Source organism: Acanthaster planci, linkage group LG15 (genome assembly GCF_054643075.1).
Source record: "Acanthaster planci isolate LZ-2023a linkage group LG15, COTS_SCS, whole genome shotgun sequence".
NCBI lineage: Eukaryota > Metazoa > Echinodermata > Asteroidea > Valvatida > Acanthasteridae > Acanthaster > Acanthaster planci.
Genome location: NC_141791.1, coordinates 2,275,390 through 2,298,841, shown reverse-complemented (window position 1 = coordinate 2,298,841; position 23,452 = coordinate 2,275,390). Strand labels below are relative to the sequence as shown.

At 43.9% G+C, this 23,452-nt stretch overlaps 4 protein-coding genes across 6 annotated transcripts in view; 2 read left to right on the top strand and 2 right to left on the bottom strand.

Moving 5' to 3' along the window:
* Nucleotides 1-10,658, bottom strand: part of LOC110974585 (uncharacterized) — a 69,602-nt gene extending 58,944 nt beyond the window's left edge. The window contains exons 1-2 of one of the 2 annotated variants that reach the window (XM_087146664.1): nt 10,595-10,658; nt 9,741-9,838 (exon numbers count right to left, since the gene is read on the bottom strand). The gene's annotated coding sequence lies outside the window, so the exon portion shown is untranslated. Of the gene's footprint in view, nt 1-9,740; nt 9,843-10,594 lie in introns of those variants that run through there. The other variant, XM_087146665.1, reaches the window with a different exon arrangement.
* On the top strand, nt 2,634-9,359 carry LOC110974489 (popeye domain-containing protein 3-like). Of its 2 annotated transcripts, none has more exons than XR_002597589.2 (4): nt 2,634-3,786; nt 5,787-5,898; nt 6,457-7,124; nt 8,130-9,359. XR_002597589.2 is itself a non-coding variant. In XM_022226169.2 (4 exons), exons 1-4 carry the CDS (start codon nt 3,284-3,286, stop codon nt 8,234-8,236), a joined length of 1,305 nt encoding a protein of 434 aa, XP_022081861.1. In that variant the 5' UTR covers nt 2,635-3,283; the 3' UTR covers nt 8,237-9,359. The 2 variants fall into 2 exon arrangements, 1 of the variants encoding a protein (XP_022081861.1); XM_022226169.2 differs by having other exon boundaries at nt 2,635-3,786; nt 6,457-7,039.
* Nucleotides 10,659-12,183: 1,525 nt separating the features above from the next.
* Nucleotides 12,184-18,120, top strand: bdh2 (3-hydroxybutyrate dehydrogenase 2). Its single transcript, XM_022226171.2, has 8 exons — nt 12,184-12,364; nt 13,187-13,265; nt 13,814-13,910; nt 15,167-15,275; nt 15,456-15,516; nt 16,069-16,241; nt 16,593-16,685; nt 17,010-18,120. Exons 1-8 carry the CDS (start codon nt 12,197-12,199, stop codon nt 17,061-17,063), a joined length of 834 nt encoding a protein of 277 aa, XP_022081863.1. The 5' UTR covers nt 12,184-12,196; the 3' UTR covers nt 17,064-18,120.
* LOC110974491 (pyridoxal kinase-like) lies at nt 17,441-23,272 on the bottom strand. Its single transcript, XM_022226172.2, has 7 exons — nt 23,083-23,272; nt 22,254-22,413; nt 21,884-22,088; nt 21,071-21,216; nt 20,643-20,764; nt 19,901-19,967; nt 17,441-19,411 (listed from the first exon to the last, which is right to left on the bottom strand). Exons 1-7 carry the CDS (start codon nt 23,176-23,178, stop codon nt 19,293-19,295), a joined length of 915 nt encoding a protein of 304 aa, XP_022081864.1. The 5' UTR covers nt 23,179-23,272; the 3' UTR covers nt 17,441-19,292.
* Between the last annotated feature and the right edge of the window lie 180 nt (nt 23,273-23,452).

The window sequence follows — 23,452 nt, the reverse complement described above, 5'->3', positions numbered from 1 at the left end:
TATTCAAGACGTATAAGAGTAAAAAGTGCTGCCGAGGAAACACAGCTTTACACTTGAAGATACAAAACAGGCAAGACGCATCAGGGTTGTTCTCAAACAAAAATCTATGCAGCCTCGAGATCTCTTCATACAACACTCTAGCCTACGATATTCATGCGACATACTAATTTCTGCAGGATATTCTTAGGGCAAGTCAGACATTCGACGATAAAAGGCGAAAATGATTTGCATGACGTCAATCATATTTACCATGGGAACAAACACCTCAGCAGCCGCGGGCACCGGGATGAACGGTTTTACCAAAACCTTGGACTAGAAAGAAGTAAATAAAAACGGCGACACTGCAACTGGAGATTAAAAACTACCGGCCAATGGCCATTACTAAATAATAAGCCGTATAACATGGTCCCTTACTTTTTAGTGAGACTCTCATTGGGATTAATGATTACCTCGTTGCCATGGAAACGCAGACGTAGGGCCCAACAGGTAAGCCTTTCGGGACGAGCAGGGCTTCAAATACTCTTGGCGGGGTTTGTTGACTATCTTTTCTGCCGGGCACGTCAATGCATTATGCACCGATGACAGGCAAAGCTTCCAAGGAGTGTGTTGATTGCTTTATGCAAATCATAAAGGTCTGGCTCGACTTTGGTTGACGTGGCTCTCGAATGCTCAGGGAGACACCAAGAACCAAGACCAGAAATGTTATTAATATGTAAAAAAAAAAAAAAAAAAAACTAAACTGACATTAGGAAATTGCACTGGACATTTACCATTTCCTTTCCGAAGCAAACAACATTGAGAACATTGAGTCATGCCAACGTATGGTCTCCGCGAAGCAGACGTACATTAACCATGCTAGAATGGCAAGATGTTCATATTCACCTTAAATAACCATTTGCATGCATCTGCTTCTAGTTCTGCCAACACGACAGACAGGTATACAACTGTGCCTTGTTTAATGAACCCCCACGTGAGTCTCAGGGAAGCCGATTGTGGCTATGACAGGATACAACGCAAGAAAAGTCGGGCCCCTTGAACTCGCTGAAAAGTTCAGCCAACAGCATGAACGGACTTCTGGTAGGCAAAGTGCAGCACCTCGAAATGTAACCCGCGTAGACATTCCGACATGGTTGACATGTCAGTGGCACCGTGCACTAATGCAACCAAATATCTGTCCGCAGAAGAGATCAGGTCACCAGATGGTGTTCACTTTGAGCAGGTTTTAAGGGGGTTTATTGCGGATTTCGGTCCATAAATCCCGTCATCTCCCTACATACTCTCTGGGTTTTCAGGTTTGACTGTTCACCCAGAGTACCACCAGCTTCTAGTTTTTTCTGTATGGACAACGGTCTCTCTAGAGTATTTCATCTGTATACCAAGGACAACCATTCACAACTCAAAATTAAATTTCCTCTTCATCAAACTGAAAACAAATGAGAAACTGAGGCTGACAAACTGCTGGTGTTTTCCAACGTATTTAACCAATTTCAGCAGCTGCAGATGTCTCGATCACACGGCCAGACACTTGATGCTGCTTATTTAATTCCCAAGGGAAAATAACAAATATTTATAGTTTCACCTGTAGACATTTATCGGTATCATTTCGTTCTGGCGTCTTTGAAAGATAACTGTGTCTTTCTTTGAATCAAACAAGTGATAAGAGATTCTTCAGCAAAAATCCTCCAACCAGTTGAAGATGTTGAAAGGGTCAGGGTCTAGTCTTTCAAATCCACTTGATGGATTTCGCAGGAGCGACCGTCGATCGCTGTGCATCACAGGGCGCCACAGGGACCCTTGTAGCTCTCGGGACACTTAGCTCAAATTAACGATGGGGTGCAGATTCGACCAGCGCGTTCTGTTTGCCTGCCAATTAGCGTGGACCGGTTGGGTACACGTAAGAACCCCCCCCCAACCGCGTGCCTACCAATTTAAGCAGTGGCGCGCCTGGTCTCCGTATAATTACTGCTCACTTCGACAAGAGGTGGTTAGTTACGCGCCCGGGAGATTGCCTAAATGAGGGGTTCAATACGGAAGGCAATTTGCATCCAAATTGTTGTCAGCGCTTCTGTAGTGTTTGTTCTGCGGTATGACTTGAAAAGTGTCGGCTCACGGTGAAGGCGAATGAGAGGTTGGTAGTATTTGATGGAGACCGTTTGAATTAATTAAAAGATGACTTAAGACGAGGCACTAAAATCAAGAAATTATGTTATGGGATGCATGTAAAATACCTCACAGATTGGCTCCACGTTAAGGCACTGTAACCAAAATAATAATAATAAACAAAATACTGTTGTCTGAAAGGTGGAAACACTTTCCTGAAAAGTCCCATCTTGTAACAAGGAACAAGCTTCATACATTCTCACAAGTACACTAACGTAAAAAGGCCAAAATCAATCAGCACCAGACTTTATGTTCAGTCAAATTTGCTGGGACAAAGGTTGCAGAACACCGCGCTTGCAGGCAAAGTATCGACAAGATCTTTCGCTTTTTTTCCCCCCGGGGAAAATAATTGAACAGAACAAGACTAATCAGGCCAATATCGTGACACTCAAGGATCCTCTTCAGACCGGCTGGCGCGACCTTTCACCTCAGCCGACAATCAAGGGTTCCCGCGTTCCATTCGCATCACTGCCATTCCTTTCTTCGCAGAGTCACGCACTGAATCGCTGCATCCGCGGAGACAAGTGTCATATACCTTGATGGACTAGATCCATATCGCTACGTAGAGTAAAAAAAAAAGACATCCACCGAGGGAAGGGTGTCTGGCTATGTTTTACATCAGTAGGTATGCCTGTGTGTTTATGTAATGAGGCGCTCAGTCATCTGAGCGTAGACTACACTTAGCGCCCGCACTGGGCCCAGTGAGACACGGCGAAACGTAACCGTGTCCACAGACTGTGTGCACCGGGCGGTTTAATAGTGCTATCGTACCCCGACAGCACTTCGGACTGGAGAAAATAGCAGCGACGCACTTTCTGGCGTGGGTCACTCAACGCTATACCTGCAATCTTCACACGACTCACCTGCTCGGAAAGTACAATTTGTGGCGTGGCGTGTTGTCATTTTAAGGATCGTCGTATATCTTTAGATTTTGCAATACGATGAGCAGACGGGTTGCTGTATCATTGATAAACCCGTACGTATCTTATTAGATTTACAGATTGTTTGACTTATAGCGATATTTCAAATGTAGACCATAACGATAGACGTGCGATGCCCTGCGTACACCGGACTGTCACTAAATGGTACAGTATTTCAAATCTAAAGGGATAGGGTCCGAATAATGGTGGCTCAGCAAATGTTGAACAACGGCACCAACGGATGGGTCAACGGACCGATCTCTTGCGACGGCTGGCAGCAAGCCCAGCACGCTGTCTACCAACTCGGCTGCTTCATCATCGTCAACGGGTTCCTGGTGCCGCCCACGGTGGGCATCTACCAGGCCCTCTGGCTCCGCGTCTGCCTGGTGCTGGGCCTCTTCTGCCACGTGCTGTGGGCCGGGCCCGCGCTCTGCTGGCCCGACGGCCTGGCCTGGCAGCTGGCTGCCTTTCTCGCCAACGTGGCCCACCTCGTCTACCTAACCTACCTGACCTACCCTGTGACCTTCGACGAAGACGTCCAGAAGGTCTACGAGGCCCTCTTCAAGCCCTTCAACGTCTCCCGACAACAGTTCCGCGTCATGCTGGAGAGTGGCGGCGACATTTACGAGCTGGACCGGACGGGACACTACGCCACAGAGGGCCGTACCAGAACAGATAGGGTTCTGTCACTGCTGATATCAGGAAGGTAGGATTGAGCCCAACAATCCCGAATCCTCCAATCGTATATCTCATGAAATTTTGCTCCATGATAGATCACACCTTTCCTCCAGAAATTTCCATGTAATGTTCTCTTCAGAGAAACACAACCTTTTCCTTCGCCTTGTTCCATATTTTATACACAATACAGAAAACAATGCATGCGTTAGTGTTGCCATGTAAGATACGAGTGATATCATCCCGTTTGTATACTGCTTCTTTGACTGTCTTCTGTCTTTGTCTTGGGTGGATTTTGATCTCTCATAGCCATTACATTTCCAAATTATGAGGGATATGCAAGCTTTAACATCGGACAAATATCAACAACTGACGTACAAAGTCGTGTACTAGAGACCTCCATGCAATGCCCAACAGTAAATATCATTTGAGAGGGATAAGACACAGAGGTCAACTTCTTTTATCTGTGAGTGCCCTCTAGCGGGGGCTAAATTGAAGATGATGTCAACACCGATAGCGCTTCATCAGTCCGCTCTCCGAGTGATAACAGCCGAGCTCATTACCGTGTCGTCGAAAGAGCCGACTGTGCGTGTGGGGGGCGCAGAGGTCGTCTCTCCGTGTTGCTTCTCCCCTGGGGAGATTCGCCGGTGAATTACCGTAACATGGATACTGACGACGGGCGGAAAAACGGATCCCGTAGGCGAAAACACGCGTGAAGTTAACACCGATTAAGGCCAGCCTGCATTAGTAGCGGCCCGCGTTGGTCGCCTGCTCTTGGCGCGCAGCAGCTGCGCTGTAGGAAAGTGTGAAATCAAAACCTCTTAAGGTAATGGGCCCGCTGTCAAACTCTTTTTTTCAATCAAGCCTGACTCACTTTACAGGTTGAATGATTGACCTGTCTTGGAAGAAGATTACAGCATGCCAAAATATTACACCCCAATGGTTATATTGACTCTATGCATGGTCAATAAAATCTAAAATATAATTAATCATGATTAATGCAACAATTTCACACGGTTTCACACTAACGCAGCAATGTAAGCCCATGTCCACGTCTCTTTCTATGAGGAAATTGTCCCAATGCATGTTCTCCAGTGATTTTCACAATGTTATCTCAGTAGCGTCTTTCTAACCGTCAATTACCACGGAACACTGATCTGACATCATAAAGTTATTTTTTTCTGCACAACGATGCTGAACAAACAATAAACAAGTTCCCGGTCCGCATTGTTGATTGTGGAGCACCAAAACAGCGCCACCATTGGTCGGTAATATAATACTGTTCTCTAATTACTGAAGGAGCGACGCACTCAACTCGCATACATTACTTCATTTTCCATATTTTCATGGGATGCCATGAAGATTAAATTTCCCAATATTAAACGGCTGTTGCATGTGCAAGTCGCAGTACACCAAACGGGAAAATGCACTGCAGGAAATTCCATCCTCTGAATTTGGTCGATTCACAATAGTGCGTGTCCAAGAGTTTGCAACGCATTGACCAATCACAGTGCGCGAAATCTGTCGACCCGGTCGACAGTGTTGCAAACTCTTGAAGGCGCACTACTGTGAAGAGCACGTATTCCGTTTTAAGGCAAGCAGCCTTTCAGATGAAAGGCATGCATACGGCTGGCATTATGGTTTTCTTCGGGATGCAAAATCTTCTCATAAAATGTACACTACAGAAAATGAACTACCGGTAATCAACAAACATAACTTGGTGATCCAACGTGAAAAATACAAAAATACTAGAAGGACTTGCACATTGATTTGTTTTCCTTCTTCTAATTCACTACTTGCGCTATTCCTTTGAATCTAAATGCAGATTTTTAAGCAAAAAGCTGATGGGGGGGTTATTATCAAAATAATGCTGTTTTTTCTTCTTACAATTAAAGGTTATTTGGTTTCCAAATCCATTACGACAAAAGGAAGAGGTTTGCTTGTATGTAAATATCTAAAATGCCAAGTCGGGCGAGACGATTCAAAGATATGCTGATGTAAACTTTGGTGTTTGATGTCTGTCTTCATTAGGATGCGAGTTACGGCCCGAGGTAAATTTCTACATCACATCTACCCAACGCAGTTCCTGGACTCGCTGGAATGGCAGGGCTGTCGGTCCAATTGCGGACCGTCCACTTTCCAGGTGAGTCAAACTTTACCAATTGCTAGGCCAGTTTCGGGTTTGTTCCTTCCCCAGTAGGTAAACACACACAATCAAAAAGTGGCTTTTGAAATCGAGGTCAGTACTCAACTTCATTAGAGCGCCCCCAAGATACTCGCTTTAACAACGTGAGCTGTCGTTTTGTTCATTTCTCTTCATGAAACCAAACACTCCATCTTATCCACCTCCAAAAATCGTGGACAGCAGATGATGAAGAAACTTTCTTTCGGAGTTGATGGAAGGAAAATATTAATCAGTGTAAAAGCCTCCAAGGCATCAAACTGGAAGAAGAAAACTCGAAGTCACGCGCCAGCCTCAGTGGATCCGAACTTGAGTCAGATATCAAGAAAGTATCCCAAAACTCACCATATCTGATAGCCACGAAGGGAATGTGGCTGGCAGGTGAGGGTCAGTACTGTGTATCTAAAAGTTTTTTAGTCTTCCAATGAAAAATTGAACATCGGCAGATTTCTTCCAAAAGTAGACAAAAGGACAAATGATTTGTAATAACGTTTCATTTCTCCGTGTTTCTGCGGGTAGGTGACGGTGACTGCTGACATGGACTGTCGTTACATACAGTGGCAGAAGAAAGCTCTGGACAAGTTTCTGCGGAAAGAAGGCTTTATGCGGGCTGTCTTTGAGACCACTGTGGGTAAAGACATCACCACCAAACTCTACTCCATCAACGAAGAGCCAGAGAGCCCGTCCGCGCCCAAGACCCCGAGGGTCGCCAGGACGAGCATCCGCACCGCAGAACAGCGCCTGAGCGTGCCGGAGATTGCCGAGATATGCCTACCAGACGACGAAGAGGAGGACCGTGGCCTGCTCTCCCACAAATGGGAACGGGCGATGTCGTTGGACGAGGAATCGGCCGGTAGTTTTGGGATGGTTGGCGTTGGTGGTGGTGCGGCAGCACTTCGGCACGCCCCTGGAGGGACGAGCCAGCTGACCGTGCCCGGATCCGGGAGCATGGTCAGCCTGCACTCGGCGCGTTCCATGGTGGACATCCGGGCCAGCATCGCGTCTGGGAGGGGGGCCGACGTCACCGGCCGGTCCAGCCTCACGCCTGGCTCGGCCGGCGACAGGTCGTCCCGGGTCAACAGTCTGACGTCACACACCAGCGGTACACCAAGCAGTTTGCGAAGAGTTCATTAGTGCATGGTATCACCTGCGCATGCGCAAACATCGTCCACTTCCATCTCATCATGGTAATTCACCAGCATACACTGCCATCCTTCACAAAATCAGCACGTTGTCCTGTGACTTTGTTGGTTCATTTCATTTCTGTACCGTTCCTGACATTTCCTCTCCCATGTTCATTCACATACGGTCTGATGTAAAAATGCTAAAATCTTGACATTTTATTTGTTTTATTGTACGTGTCATGACGATGATCAAGATACTTCACAAGATAGTACATGTACTAACAAGCAAAGCATGCCGCCATTCATGTTGTGTCGTCTCTCTTGTCCAATGAGTGTTCCACTTTACATTAATTTCAACAACCAGAGGTGGCGTTTTAACATCCACGAACATGAAATGAATAACTGCACAAACACGGTCGCCAGGATTACCGTGGAAACATCATCACATTCGTCGGCAAGGACTCGTGACTCAGAGCACTGTAACTTTACATGTACATCCCAAAGCTTGAAGAAAAAGATATTTGTTCTCTCGTTTTCGAGTGAGGAACTGCTCGGTTTGGAGAAGTAGCGAGCGAAAATGCATGCACTCGGTACGCAGGCAAGGCTCAACGAATTTTCCTTTAGCTCAAACACTTCCACATTTCATAATTGCTTAAATTGCACTCAGCATCACCCATTTGTCACTTTCATCGGCACTTCAGAAATCAGTTTCTTTTTTCCCAAGTGAACAAGCTAATCAGGCTCTTTTATCTTGGATGATTTGCATCTTTATAGTGCTGCAAACGTGATCACAATGCACCGTTGACTGGTCATAATCTAGATCAATTTAAGCTTTGGATGAGAACTTGAAAACAAAATCACACAGGTACCCCCCCCAAGATCTCACATAACTTGCAGCTCCATCCCCAAACTCGCAACGAAACCATCCAGTGTTTCCTGTGAATAAAATCTATGTGAAAATCCTTCTACAGAATCATACCAAATCGGTGGAAACTCATCTAGGAAGACATGACCAAAATCCACGAGATACGATTATTTTCTGTCCCTCTCTTCCCTTGTTTGGAACAGAGCCAATGCTAACGGACTCCGGCTCAAAGAGGAGCAGCTTCCAGTCCGATCACGGCCCTTTCCCGGCACCAGACCGAGGGGAAACACACTACGTCTCATCCGTTTAACACGAACAACCCGCTCCTAGCGACTGAAGCCCGTAGTGCCACGTAAGACGAAAGCGGCACCGTCAGAGCAACAAAGAAGTATGCACCCGTAGAATTTCGTATTTACCGCCTCCAGGCATGGGACGAGCCCTGTGCACCTCTTGTAACAGGGCCTGATGCACAACAGAATATCACTGGTATCACGCAAGGTAAACTTACTTTTCTAACTGCAACTAAAACTTCTTCAGTAACAGGCGCCATTCCCGGGATCAGAAGAAATAAGGTCAATTTCAACACATTCAAACCACCGGTAGGGAAATTTTAGGAAAGGAAGTGACAACAGTAAAGACTAAGTGGAATAAGGAACTACCTTCTCTTATGCAGTGGTCACTGTTGGGGGCAGACTTTGCCCCCGCCCCCCTAAAAAAACCAAAGGTTGATATCGTGCCTCTCACCTGCGTGGAGCACTGCCAGAACTAAAACTGAACAGCTGAGGGCGCTCTGTCTACCGCTTAATAAAAATGTCGAGGGTGCTAATTGCTTTGTGTGTGTACTTAAATGTAACATGAGTACATTCTGTGTCTTTAATGATTTTATGTATTATTACTATATCAAGTATGCATTATGGCACAGTTTAACCACATGCACTGCCGTGTTAAAAAGAATGAGGTTTGTTAGAACTGTTTAATACACTTCTTGTATTAGCCTGGCAAGTTATTTCTCTCTACATGAATGTGTGGAGAGAGTTACAGTTGTTTTCGTTTTAATAATAGTCACTTAACCTAATTCAAACACATGTGGCCAAGGCATATTTCATTATCATAATGAATACATGTTGACAAGGAATGCCTAAAGATTCATCCGTACAACATTTGCCATGCATAATAATAATGCACTGGTGATAGAAGTAGGAGTGTCCCCCCCCTACTTTTCCAACTGGGGAGAGCATGCCCCCTCCACTTTTGGCAGGTCCTATAATTGGGTGGGACGTAATGGGTCCGTCTATAATTGGCTGTTGCTTGATGTTTTCACAAGTTTTCACAGTTGATGCTATGTTACACTTTATGTTACAAGAGTTTAACATTGTTAACAAGAACATGTACTCCATTAAATACTAAAGGTATGTTTTGTAATTTCAAATGTACTTTGTGTGAATGAACTTTCATTTTATTTCTTGGAAAGAATAACTACTTCAAATTACCCTCTTAGTCTTTTATTTCATTATGTAATCTGTACCCTGATACAGGTGGAGAGGGTACACTAACCCAGGGGGCAAATGCTGCAAGCTCAAGTTGATTCAAGGAAGGGGTTCAACAGACATCCTGTTATTGCTTTTTCTTTTGTAGTTTACTATTCTTGGCAGACCGGGGGGGGGAATAAATCCCCGGACCCCTCCCCCATCATTCGAGCAGAGAGAAATACGAACAAATCATGACAAAACTGCAACTTCATTAGAACATACATGGGATGTGTATTGGCTCTGAAGCCTAGATTGTCAGACCAAATTTCAAAGTGTACTACTTACCTTTGAAACCAGTCTCCATCTTGCACTTGAAGTGTATATTACCGCTGTCGACTTTTGCGTCCTGAAGATAACTGATGGTTCAGGAAGTAGCCAGGAATCTGGTGTACCGGAATGTGGTAACATTAGTGATGTACGCAATTCATGTAGTTTTAAATAAAATACTCCTGTTCAGCCTTAAATGACCTCATCCACCCACGCCTTTGGCTCATTGCATGAGGTAATTTTCATCAGCATAAAATCCAAAATAATGAAATTTCGGAAAGAGTTCTTTACACGGAAGCCAATTGACACCCCATGCACAAACCTTACGAGACTGCAAAGGAGGTAGAAAGCCATCATGACATGGAAATAAAGGTCTAAATTTATGTCTTCAAGTCATTAAAACACTGCCTTTGAATTGAAAGCAGTACCAAGTTACCCATGCAGAATGCACATGGTCATGGTGCATGCGAGAATGCAGGCGATACATACTCCTAGACTAGCCCCAGACTGGAGCCAGTCTATTGGACTTATACCACCGGATACCCAGTCTTGGGCTACCCCCAGATCGACGTACTTTGAAAAATAATTTCCTTAGAAAATGTTTACCTTATTTAAAAGGAAAGACAAAGTGAAAAGGTCACTATTCTTTAGTGCTATCAATAAACAAGAGTAACTGTCCAATATAGGCAGAGGGCAGGTCGTGCCCAGTTTCCGGACGAGATTTGTGTGAAAACGCGACGTTCATCACTTTTCCAGGTAGCTTAATTAATCCACTCGCAAAAAACATAACCTTCCAGGTAAAAAAGTAAAAAAAAACACTCAATAGAAAGTGTGGACAAAAACGAAAGCACTTGGGGAGGAAATATGCTTACCAAAGTGCGCCAAAATTCGTCCTTCACAGCTTTGAGTTGCCTAGTGAGCAGGGTGACTGATGCACGCACGTGCAACGACACGGCCGCCCTCTAGCGCGCGCCACCTAGCCAGCCGTACAGCACCTTGCCATGACAGCTAGCGGGATTACGGGTGCAGTCCATTGATTTCAAGCCACTTTGAAATCAGCGTCAAATCAATATTATTCAGGACTCAAAAATATGCAACTTGAAGCCAACATTTCTGGGGATCCTCAAACAAATTAAATCACTGTTTTGTCCTTAATCTTTCCATTTCTTTTTATTTTTTGTGTGTGAGTTGACCAATTACATTTTAAATTATTCACCCCCGATATGATAATTCCGCGGTCAGCAGGCAGCCATTTTTCAAATGGCATCCCAGGCTCTGCTTCCGCGGGCACTTAGGACCATTTTTCAACTCCGTTTTTTAAAATCTATTCTGTGCTCAGATGAAAGCCCAAGGAATCGGAGAATTGATCCTGGCGAATATTTACACAATCTCCATTTTGGGGGCTTAATAATCTCCTTTAAAAAAAAAAAACTGTGGACACTTTTCATACTAATGAGCTGCATGGGCAGAAATTATCACTTAAATTTTAGACTGCACCCAACTTCCTGTTGTCCCCCAGTGGAGCTAGAGGGTCCTTGTACATTAATAGTGAACCGTCCACTGAGGGACTAAGCTGGGAAGTCTTTTGAGGTGACGCATGTCCACGCTGTGCTTATGCCCTCTCCAGCCACGCCCCTTATGTTTTTCATGGCCTAGAAAATGTGCGTGCTCCGAAGCATAAATATACCTACAACAGGTGCCCCAAAGCTGGTTTCCCCCCCCCCCAAAAAAAAAGCCTAGCTTTGTCAGTGCATGGTCAACGGCTCGTCTGGTATTTTGGCAGTTTCAGAATGCGATTCAAAGGCAGCCACTGATGCAGACTCATGTCCAATTTTAAGATTAAAACTAAGTACACAGTAAAACTAAAGAGCTGGGAGATGATGCAGTGCTCTTATTGAAGTTCTTCCTTAACACTCAAACACTGAATGCCACCAGCAGTTTGAAATTTTTGAAAAATGTGCAAATAACGTGGAAAATGGGATGAATGGCATTATTTTGGTCAAGAAACCACGAACAATCCGATGGTTGATCATTACCGTGACTTTATGAGGACAGCGAACAACACATATTAGGTCATAGCCGGCCGAAAAGATCGACAACCATGCTGTGTACGGCTGTATGAATTCACATGTATTTGGCTGTCTGAAATTGCATTTGACTCGACGTGAATTAAGTTGTTGCGGTCATTATCAGGGGCTCGTGTGTAATTTCAAGCCACAGCTAATTAAGTAATTCAGAAACGGCTCATGAGGATGAGTTTAACATATTTAATTGTACCTGAACTTTCAGGGCCTCTCGGCCGTGACTTGTCTGCCACATACCCCTGATCATGCGGGTCCCACCGGCACTGTAGATGTTGATCATTTGAGGTTGATGTTTTTCCATAATGTTTATCATGTTGTTCAAAATCTGCCCCGACCTTTGCGCTTTAATCTGTTGACTGATGGCCTGGGCTAGCATGTGATGATTCATGAATGTGCGGAAGTGGCTGCCCTGGGGGTTGGTTACGCCCACACATCGGTCCTGTGCCAACGCGACGCACAACACTGCACTTAAGACTCTGCTGCGACATGGGTAGGCTCGACGGGAAGGTGGCGGTCACTACAGCAGCTGCCCAAGGCATTGGTAGGGCGACAACCGAGGTAAACACCCAGACATGTTCTTTAATCATCCGGTTTATGAAATGTGAGCATATTTAGCTTATTCGTGGTACATCAGTCGACCACACGGTACACCGGTTTACGAAGCACTTGTTATGCTGCAAATGTAATGTGCGTTTACTTAGTTGAACATATTGCAACAAGGTATGAGACGGAGAGAACCCCCCTGCTTTGTGTTCATTGTCTCGCCGGAATCTGGGGAATTCCTTTCAGACATCTTGGGGGGGATGTGTTAAGTAACAATAGTCTGGAATGTGTATAGGGATTGGACATGTTGGGGGGGGATACCCCTGGTCTCATTTCTTGCTGGGTATATAGTGAACGTCGGACGTGGACCTGGCTCTCATGAATGAACGTGGATTGTGCATGACGTGTCTGCATGCCCCAGTAAACCCTGGGCCCAGGTACCGTACCGCCTCCATATGGTGGTACTTATTAATTGTGAAGTTAGCTTCCAAATGGGCTTGTGGTCATTAAATTACTCAGTTGGGAAGCAGTGAAATTTGAACTTAATTTGTTTTAGAAAAACAACAAAGAATAAATGTTTGGGAAAAAATAAGATAAAATAATGTTAAGAGAACAGGGAACAAAAGGTTGGTGGTGGGATGGGGGAGGTCTGTGAGCTTTTTTGGGGGCCCGGGGGGAAACCCAAAACAAGATGAATAAAATTTAATAAAAAAATAATAAAATGGGCAATAATCCGTCAACTGCTTCAACACAGAAGATGGAATTTCCTGTTAACAGGGGTAACTGGAGAAAACAGCTTCATCTCTGCTGTTGTTTCGTTTATCGTACCTTGTGCAGACATTTGCAAGAGAAGGTGCCAGAGTTATTGCAACGGACATCAATTATGAGAAGCTGAAAGAGTTGGAAGGAGTGCCAGGTTTGACAACGCAAATGATCATCATTTCTGATCTTTATTATGATTGATTCCATCCAGTGTTGTAGTCAAAACCATCACATGACCAGACACAAGACCAGTCACAAGTAACAGGGTGAACAATGACAAAGGAATGCTTTTGTTGCAATAGATTGTGACCTGATTCAGACTGGAGGTCTTGTATACTATCGGTGTTAGGCTCAGATTTGAGACAAAATTGGTCAAAAAAATAATAGAAAATAACTTAAGGAAGTACACTGATACATTGTAAACAAAGTATTTCATGTGTAAATATTTCATCAAATTTTGCGCTTGTCTGCAAAATGGGACATTAAAAAAATCACCGGCCTGACCTCACCTGGAAAAATTCCTGGATGCACCGCTGGATATTGAACATTAATTCTATTAATATTCAGTCATCGTTCAAACCATTGAGTACCGCTGAAGGTGTATACTCGTGTAAAACGAAAACCAGTATGTTTCAGAAAGGGAAAAAAAATCGTACGTTCCATTTCATTTATTCTTCCTCATGCGTTTTGCGCAATTTTCAGGCATTGAGATCCGCAAGCTGGATGTGACTGACAATGAAGCCATCAAGGCGCTCGCTGCTGAGATTGGTCACATTGACATTCTGTTCAACTGTGCAGGGTAGGGAAAAAACGTTATTTTAGGCCCCCCAAAAATATACTCGCTCTCTGGTCAGACCAAAGTTCCAGAATTGATGCGGGGATGCAGGGTTTATTGGGGGGGTGGGGGTGGCTTTTTAAAACTGGCAATGAGTGGCATATTTAATCAAAGAGCAAAGGCTGGTAGTAGCATGTCGCACGTCATGCCGCCATTGTTGTTGATCAGCTGGCTGCAACTTTGTAACCTACCCATGGCTTAATGTTTGTGCTACCCATGAATTAGCAAATTACCATTCTGACTTGTGGCCGCAAACATTCAGGCGGTGCGGAAAAAGAGGGTGCTGTTTCGAAAAGTTTGTGAAAAAAATGAATAAAAAAAACATTGACGCCCATGTTCAAAATCGACGCGCGTGCTGACCAGAGACCGACAATTGGGAGGGTCCTTATTAGTCTTGGTTTAGAACAGTGGTCCAGGTGGAGAGGCCACCAACAGGTGCCTGCCAAGTTTGAGAACTGTAGTTCTACTGAAGCTGTGGGGAAGAACTGTTTACGAGTGAAGACGTGTCCCATGCCAAAACTGGTTCATGCGACAGAAGCAAATCCCGTGGTGTGTGGTATACCTAACTTTTCAGCAGAATTTACACAGCTGTATTTCATGTACTAAAGAGAACACTAGCCCGATGCGTGCATGTCAGATATGATGCCCTTAATTGGCAAAAGGTTTTTCTGCACTGATATTTTCCAAGATTGAGCTAAGAAACTTGCCAACAAAGAAAAACAGAGGAAAAAACAATATCAGTGTTGTAACTACGTAAGCCTGGGATACTGTCAACCAACAGCATGGCATTTTGATTGTGTTTGGTAGTCACTGTGAACAGTATACCACCTAACCTTTTATGATCAATAATCCCTCTAGTTACAGTTGTTGAGATCAGCTAGCCATGGTCATGGAAAAGTTATCTTAGAAAGTCATGAAAAAATGGGGAATTGGAATCCTTTTGTCAGAGGAAAATAAGTCATGGGAAACGTTATGGAATTCAAGATCATGCAAGGGTTATTTTGATGGGCGGCTTTTGATGTGAAAAATGGAATGATACAGGTCATTCTCGTCTTCTCGTTCAATGTGTAAAATAACTTTCCTCTGCCTGATGGCATTAAACATTATGGAAATCGTCATATTCTAGTCCTGGAAAGTCCTGGACAAAGCTCTGAAAGTTGGTTTTCTGATTTCTGTGGGAGCCTTAAACTACGGATTTGGAACTTTCCTTTTCTCCATAGTTTTGTCTTCCATGGAACCATTTTGGAGACCGCCGAGAAAGATTTTGACTTCGTCATGAACGTGAATGTGAAGTCCATGTTCAACATGATAAAGGCTTTCCTTCCCAAGGTCAGGTGCTGCCATCAGCGAAATGCATTCTTGTTGAAGTCACCAGTAACTTTGTGGTTTTTTGTGCGTCATGACTAATAACATAGCACTCACAAAGAGAAATAACTCCACAAAATCAGAGAGTATATATGTCATTTGTATTTGAAGTGGTGGTTTGTTTGTCATGTTTAAATGATGCAGATGATGGAAAAGAAATCTGGCAGCATAGTCAACATGGCCTCAATAGTCTCCAGTATCAAAGGTAAGCCAAACATCCTGAAATTTTCCATTACTTTTTTCTTTTTTTTTAAGCCAGGAGTAAAGGCAGATCCAGAACCAAACTTTGGAGAGGGCTGGCAAAAGGGAAGAGGGACTTACTTAACCTACACTGACAAGCCATCGGTACTTTTCATGTTCTGGTCCATTAACGTTACCCAGTGGCACTGCAGTAGTTAAGCTCCTCCGTACTAATTGTTTAAAATAGGATATGGTTGTATAATGTGTACTGTATATACGTGTCATATTCAAACTAATAAAAGGTTGGTAGTGCTATGCTAATGAATCACAGGATTGGGGGGGGGTACATTTCCTGTTGTCCCCACTCCTACCCCATCGGATCTACCCACGCCTTGGTGCAGTGCTCACCCTGGGTCAACTCTAGCTTAGATTGATTTGAATATGTGAAAATGAATCTTGACTTTGGTTTTTCTTGTTTATTAGTGTTGCACTTTTTGGAGGGGTGTCTTGTTGAAATAAAACCTGGAGATTTCTTTATTTTTGAGATAAATAATTCAGGTGTATTTGTCTATGTAAGGAACCGTTAATCGTTGCATCTATGGGACCAGTAAAGCGGCCGTGATAGGGATGACCAAATCCGTTGCCTGCGACTTCATTAAGGACGGTATTCGCTGTAACTCCATCACCCCGGGAACGATAGACACACCCTCGCTGCGGCAAAGGATGGCAGCCTCGGGAGACGAAGAGAAGGTACATGTACCAGGGACAGCTGTGTCCAACCCAACCCAACCCACCCATCTGGGCTCAACTCAGTCAGCCATTTCTGTTTAATCAACTGACTGACAAAATGCCTTGAAAGAATAAAAATTACGACTGGAATTTGAAATTTTTCCAATACAGTGCATTCAAATAAAGCCTGACTCAGTTTCCGTTGATTTTGTTTAAATCAATTAAAAACATCGTTTAAACATTGGAAGTTTCTGTAACAACATATATACGTCCACGCAGAAAATGACAGTTCTGGTCAAGTAGGGTTGCGACTCTAGGCATAATACTTCGCACTGATACTGACATGGATGTGTTCCTCCCATTTTCTGTCAGAGCCTAAAGTTTTTCTTGAGTCGCCAGCCTTCGGGCCGACTGGGGACAGCCCAAGAAGTGGCAAACATTGCCCTGTTTTTAGCCTCGGATGAGGTAAGCTTCAATGCAGTACTTGACCCCATTATTTTAACCATCACTAACTTGGTTGTTTGATTCCGGCACCTCGTTACCTCCCATTCATAGGAGCTTCCACCCTCGGAACATTCAACTCAGCCCCTACACTTGCTCCCGCAAAATTCCTTGCGAGCTTGATTTTGTTCCTGCAGCAGTGAGCCCAGTGATTCATGTGAAATACAATTAGCAGTTACACATTCTGGTGCCCCAACAAAAGCACACGACTAGGCTTCCTAGTGTCGGCCAAGACGTCGGTGCAGCTCGTGGCGGTGGTAACAATTTGTTCCACTTTTTCTGTTTCAGGCAAGTTTTGTGACCGGCGCAGAGTACAGAGTGGATGGGGGATGGGGCATCTAAGTAACACCCGTCACCAGCCTACTGTCTGGACACCATGTCATGTGTCACGTTCACTGCTGAATTTTTTTTCGGGTAGGGTGAGGGAGAGGGGTACAAACATTGTCAAGATTTCAGTTCACTGCCTCCTCAGCAGTGAAGTTTACCACTGATCCGCAACTCATGGCAGGATTTTTAAGAAAGGGTCAATGGGATTATACTTTTATTTTTCTTTTAATTTCTACAATGGGAATAACTAATGGAGGGGAAATGATTTGTTAAAAATGTTTCTTAAAATTCCAACTTCCACATTGGATACCCTTGAAGGGTTGAGAGAAATCCTAAAACGTGCAGACTCCATATTCTATACAATTTCAAAGATCACCATTCAAAAAGAAAAATAAAATCAAAAGTCAATTTATTAAATGCCCAGAATATCCTGTTATTTCCTGAACTTTAAAAGAAGGCAAAAAAGAAAAACATTTCATTTATTCAATACTTAGCCACGTACCTCGAAAGAAGAAAGTGATACAAACTTTTCTGTAGCTGCTTAGCATAAATGTTTGGTTACGGTAAAATCAACACTGTATATAAGTATGGAAAGGGGAAATCGCTTACAAAAAATCAATTCAGAAGTTGTTAAACCAAGATGTTGCTAACGCTGACAGCCATGCACTCCATGTACGAAGTCAAGACAAATAACTTTTGAAGCCTGTGAAATTTAGTACCTATCTTTGACTCACTTGTTCTTTATTTTTGTCTTCAACGGTGAGATTTCTGAGCTTTTCAGTTGATTTTAGCATTTCCTGTTTTGGATTTCAGCTTTTTTTCCTCACTGGCAGTGTACAAAAGTAAAGGAGATTTTCACAGTTCAGCTTCTTTATGCATTTTTCAGCTGTTTTCAGCTATTTTTGTCATTGGTCATCTCACCCCAGTGTTATCTTTGGCTGAACAACCGTGCTGAAATTACATTTGTTAAAAAGCCACAAAACATTTATTACCTAATATGTCAAGAATTATAAAACGTTATCAGGTGAGAAATTTCAATTAATGTGGAATAAAAAAATATTCTTGAACTGGAGATTTTCTGCTCAAATTCGGTTTGCTCTGTTTTTAAAGTTGAGGTCATAATGTTAAAATTCACAGGACTGTATGTAAAATGTAGCCTTTTCAAGAGTCAGGTTGGTCCATGCCCTGGTTTTATGCATAAAGAGTGCGGCATAATTTGGTCACTAGACTTGGGACACTTGGCATTGAAAATGAAAAGAAATATTCCCTCCTTGAGACTGACTGGTTGGTGGCAGTCTGCCTGAGGTTGAAAGCAAAACACATTATCATACCACAATGTGTAGCACGGAGCTGGAAAGATAGGATCTAGTGACGATATCTGACCTACAGGTTAACTCGAGTTGGGTACGAGTTTGCACAAACTTAGGGTGTGGAGTCCAAAAACTGTGCCAAGGTTGAGCGATACAAAGAGAGTGGCCTGATTTGTGACTAATACATCTTGTAACAATGATGTAGCATTAACCCTTCGCTACGGATGACTGCTACTACCACACCATTGTGTGAGCATTAGTGCACACCACATGTACAGTCTATTCACCATGCAGCTGCTGGTTCAATGGGGCCTGCTGCTGGACAAAGCCCTCCATTCAGGGCATACCACAGCCCAGCAGTCGCAGTCAAAATAATCCCATCGTGAAGGGGTTAAATGAGAGATTACAAAACAGAAGTTCACTCTTGGTCACAAACACGTCCACGGAAATGTTGACCCCCAACCATCCAGTTTCGCTTTGAACATTGCCCGATTCTCCAAAATCTGTCACTGTTTAGGAAACCAATGACAAAATCTGACACTTGTGAGGCCCAGCACCCAAGGTAGGGTAACAGCGCATGAGCTCTACTGTCTTCTGTCTGCACAATCCTCCAAACCCTGTGCTGGATTTTGAAGGGTCTGAGAGGGTTTAGAGCTAGTTTTCCATTCAATTCTTGGATTGTATCAGAACATGACTTGCTCTAAAGAAACCCGCTCATGAATTTCTTCACATCAACAGAAGCTCTATGTACACGCAAGTGTTTCCAAGTGCACCACTGCCGGTGTTGGATGTTTTTTCGGTAATTGATTCTGTTGAAATTTATACAAAGACTTTATACGTCTGAATACAGTTAACTGAGTCAGGTTAAAAGATTTCGAAGGAATGGAAAACTGCACCATTCTTATGGATCCCCTACTCTGTTTTTTTGCTGTGGTCAAAACTGAAGGGGCGTGGCCTTGATGCACAGCTTGGGGTCTTCAATGTCACTCTTGCTCTGGACCATTCTCAGCTCTCGCTGCGGGGGAGTGGGCTTGTTGCCTGGACCCGCTAGCTCTGCCGTGAAAAAAAAAGCCAGACGTTATGAAGAGTGTTATATGCCATATGGGGAAAGACAGAGAGGTTGGTGCTTGCCTGGGGAGACCTGCAATTCTGGGGAGGAAATTTCAGCATTGTTTTATATTGTTCATCCGGGGTATCTTTCAGAAGTCGGTGTGAAGAAATATGTGAAAAACGAGGAAATCTCTTAAAAAATTACCTACAGAGAAGATTTCCAACAACTTCAATACTGACATGTCAATCAAAAATAAAACATTTACAGACATTTTTTAACAGCTGTTGCATCTTCTCCCAAGATGCACAAGTGGGTTAATGCCAGAGACAGACAGTTTGTCTACACTTTGCACCAACAGTGGATTGCGAGTGTTCAATGTGCAAACTCTGCCGATATTCAAGAATGGAACCTTCTGTGGCACTAGTGTACAAAAGATGATGTTGCCTTTACCTACTTGGGATAAAACTGTGGCCAACAGAGAAAGTCCTTACCTTGTGCGCTTTGAAGGGTTCTCTTCAATACTGCCTGCATGCCTGATAATGTCTTCTCGAGGGCCAGCTAGAAACGTAAGGACAGCAAGTGGACGTACGCTTATTTGAAAGCCAGTGAAAATGGCAAGTTAGTTTTCCAATCATCGAGCAAATCTAACAATGAAGAAGACTTGACTTGTAAGCCCCTTCAAGACATCACACAATCCCACAAGATCATGAGAAGACCTCCAGTCTGATTGAAAGACGGAAACTATTGAAATGAATTGCAACAAAAGCATTCCTTTATCGTTGCTCATCCTATTACTTGGGTCCACACAGTGACGGTCCAGTGTCTAGTCACACGCCCATCTGTTATGGGCATGTCTTTCTACATGGGTCCACACAGTGATGGTCCTGTATCTAGTCACACGCCCATCTGTTATTGGCGTGTCTTTCTACTCTGGTCCACTCACTGATGGCCCTGTATCTGGGCTTGTGACTGGTCTTGTGTACGTCTCAACAAAAACACTGCCTCTGAGGCACTGCTGGGAACTTTCCTGAAACCTTCAAAATATCCACAGTGCAGAAACCCAATCGATCTGCTGTAAGCAATACCTGGGTGCTATCATCCTCAATAGAGCAAATGTCTTCCCAAACCTACAGGATCGGGAAGGGTTATAGTTCAGGTTCTGAGAAGGTTTCTTTCTGAGATTTACTGCAAACCTGCAAAATAGCAGAGATAAACAGCTGAACCAACACTCACCTGCAGGTCGTTGTGGTACTTGTGCGACCAGACAAGGAGCAGAGCAGAAAAGAGGTCGCCGGTCCCGGTGAACTGACAATCAAATGCTGGATACTCCACACGGCAGCCTGTCCTCTTGCCATCTAGAGCAAAACCAAAACATTTCCATTCCTGGATCAAGTTTTCCCCCCAGATGCTGCATTTGCAGCATCCAAACAGCTTGCCGATGCCCATCCCTTCATCAGGATACACATTCAAAGTCGTTCAGCAATAATACTGAGGAGGAAATAAACATCACGACCACTGTGCCGACTTCTCCCTTAATCAAAGGCCATCAATTCGTATCTAATGCACTGTACATACTCCTTAATCCTACAAAATCCTTCAAACCCAAATACAATTTGGGGGCTGGGACTGCATGATATCACACCTGGATTTTTCAAACTTACCTACGACTGTTGTTCCATATGAAACCAGCGTCCCTGAGCCTGTGGACATGCTACTGAGTACCACGGTGCGAATACCCTTGTCGTGTAAAACTTGCATTGCTTCCAAAGCACTCTTCTCGTCGGTTATCTTCTGGCCACTTAGAAGCCTGCAAACGGAAGCAACGTGATGGAATAGTGGAGGAAATATGCAAATTTGTAAGGAACATCCTTCCTATGGGTTACCTACGGGCCAATCAGCAATTTGTTTTTAAACATAAGTTGAAAAAGAATGCTCATGTCTAAAGGGTTTTTCGCTGATTCACTTTTCAGCAACTGTTGAGCTGATTACAGAGATAATAGCAGATACAGTGACATTAAGCTCATTTATAAAACAAGTTGAGTTTAAAAGGATCATGCTGACACCTAGCCTTTCTTCAAGTTAAGTACCCTCTGGGATTTCTTTAAGTTTAAGCTTCTAGAAGATGCGCCTAAAGAGCACAAACATCATCTTCAGTGTTGCCTTAATTTATCCTTGTCCTCAGGGCATCTGACCCTAAGACGTATGGAGATAAACAAGATTGTAGTTTCAAACATATCTTTGACTCTAAGGTAAAATAACCAGGAGAGACTGGTAACTTTGTTGTACACAAACCAACTTCACGGTTAACCATGTCCTATCTTCAAGGAATCTGACCACTATGTCATAAACAACAAAATGTCTTGATTGGTTTTAGGTAGTTTCCCATGATAACAATTGGCTAACGGCTGCAACTGCTTCCCATAGGCCAGAGTGGTATTTAAAGCCGCAGCCATTACTTTTGAACACAGCCTTACTCTGCCTCAAACTGGTTAGGCGTTATCATGTTGGCCAAGGGCAAGAGGTCATCCCTGTAGATTGGAAGCAGCTCCTCCGGAACGTAGAACTTGCCGTTGTCCCCCATCACAGGATCACACACGTAGATGATGTTGGGATTTTTTTCACGCAGTTCCTTCACAACCTCGATAACTTCTTTGAGGAAGGACTTGGACCCTACATAACCTATCAGAGGGACAAAATTGAGACGAACGATGAGGGAATGGGGGATTTATAAACGCACTTTAGCATTTTTGGAAACCAACACAAGTCGAGCTTAACAGAGAGTTCACCACATGAGAAGGTTAGTCTTTGGGTATAAAGAGTAGGCACACACACACACTCACATACCTGTAAGTAGGTGTGAGTAATGGTTGATGTCGTTTGCCTTCAAACCATCCGACAAGCACCGCAGCTCATTAGCATTCAACACCTGACCTTGGAAAACCTTGTACCCAGTGTGGTTACACAACTGTACAGAGTTGATGGTATCAACCTCATAACCATGCACCTGCAACAACAAAAACAAATTTAAAAAAAAGTCTCCTTTGGTTGTATACAAGGCCTATAGGATACATGGTCGTAATAAGGTGAGTCAAAACACTTTGCTCATTTCAAACAAAATGAGAAATGCTATTTACTCTTTGATTTTTTGCAATAAATGACAGAACGTTCATTTTTGTTATTTGAAGTACCCGTAGGACTAAACCTAGGCTAAAATTGGCTCGGTCTAATTTGTGTTTTTAATATTTGCACATTCATGACTTTGCCTTGCTGACATACTCCCAGAACTGTGGAGTCTGCCACAGGAGACAAACCCTTAAGTTCTGGCATCTGGCAAAAAAATTGTCTCGGGGGGTACTAACACCTAATTCCGGCATACTTGCAACGACCATGATACTAGCAATCATTCAAATGATCAATGCTGGGTCCAGGTACTAACACTACTATATTATTTCCACCCCCACCCTCATTTACACACCTCTCCTCAGGCCTCAACACCCTCCAACATGCACAACGCCCCCCCGTGCCTCCCCCACCCACGGCCACCCGTACACGCCGCGCCGTAGGCCGTACCCGCCATCATGGCCATGTCCCACCATGATGACGACTAGACTATCGGTCATGGTCATCAGGTCATACTGATGCCGTGCCAGTATTGCGAGTAACCTTGAAATACCTGCATAGGAAATGTCGCCGATTTATTTCCAACGTATCCGGACACAACATGACTCTGGATAGAAAGAACTCTTCGCTCTGGCTGAACGACTGACATGATTTTGGACTGGTATTACAGCTGAGAAACAGAAACAAAATACAGCTAACCCACAAGTGCCGTCTTGTTCCTGTTGAGGTACAATTTCCAGTAGCACATGGCAGAAGTAGACTGGTGCCGCGCAGTTGATCAATTTAGAAGGGCGCCACTACCATTTTCCTGGTTTTCGGAAATGGGAGGGGGTGGGTTGGTCTATGCCATGGTCTATGTGCCTAACCCCCCCAGCCACCAAGCCAGCGTCTGTTAGCCCTCGCTGCAGTACAGTGTGCGGGAG

Excerpts from the sequence above, each read along its gene's own strand:
- LOC110974489 (XM_022226169.2), top strand. The coding sequence starts at position 3,284 with ATGGTGGCTCAGCAAATGTTGAACAACGGCACCAACGGATGGGTCAAC. Across the intron at positions 5,899-6,456 it reads GCGGACCGTCCACTTTCCAG|GTGACGGTGACTGCTGACAT; the intron begins GTGAGTCAAACT and ends TTCTGCGGGTAG. Across the intron at positions 7,040-8,129 it reads TCTGACGTCACACACCAGCG|AGCCAATGCTAACGGACTCC; the intron begins GTACACCAAGCA and ends TGTTTGGAACAG.
- bdh2 (XM_022226171.2), top strand. The coding sequence starts at position 12,197 with ATGTGCGGAAGTGGCTGCCCTGGGGGTTGGTTACGCCCACACATCGGT. Across the intron at positions 15,276-15,455 it reads TAAAGGCTTTCCTTCCCAAG|ATGATGGAAAAGAAATCTGG; the intron begins GTCAGGTGCTGC and ends TAAATGATGCAG. Across the intron at positions 16,686-17,009 it reads TGTTTTTAGCCTCGGATGAG|GCAAGTTTTGTGACCGGCGC; the intron begins GTAAGCTTCAAT and ends TTTCTGTTTCAG.
- LOC110974491 (XM_022226172.2), bottom strand. The coding sequence starts at position 23,178 with ATGTCAGTCGTTCAGCCAGAGCGAAGAGTTCTTTCTATCCAGAGTCAT. Across the intron at positions 20,765-21,070 it reads ATATGGAACAACAGTCGTAG|ATGGCAAGAGGACAGGCTGC; the intron begins GTAAGTTTGAAA and ends GTTTTGCTCTAG. Across the intron at positions 19,412-19,900 it reads AACCCTTCAAAGCGCACAAG|AGCTAGCGGGTCCAGGCAAC; the intron begins GTAAGGACTTTC and ends TTTTCACGGCAG.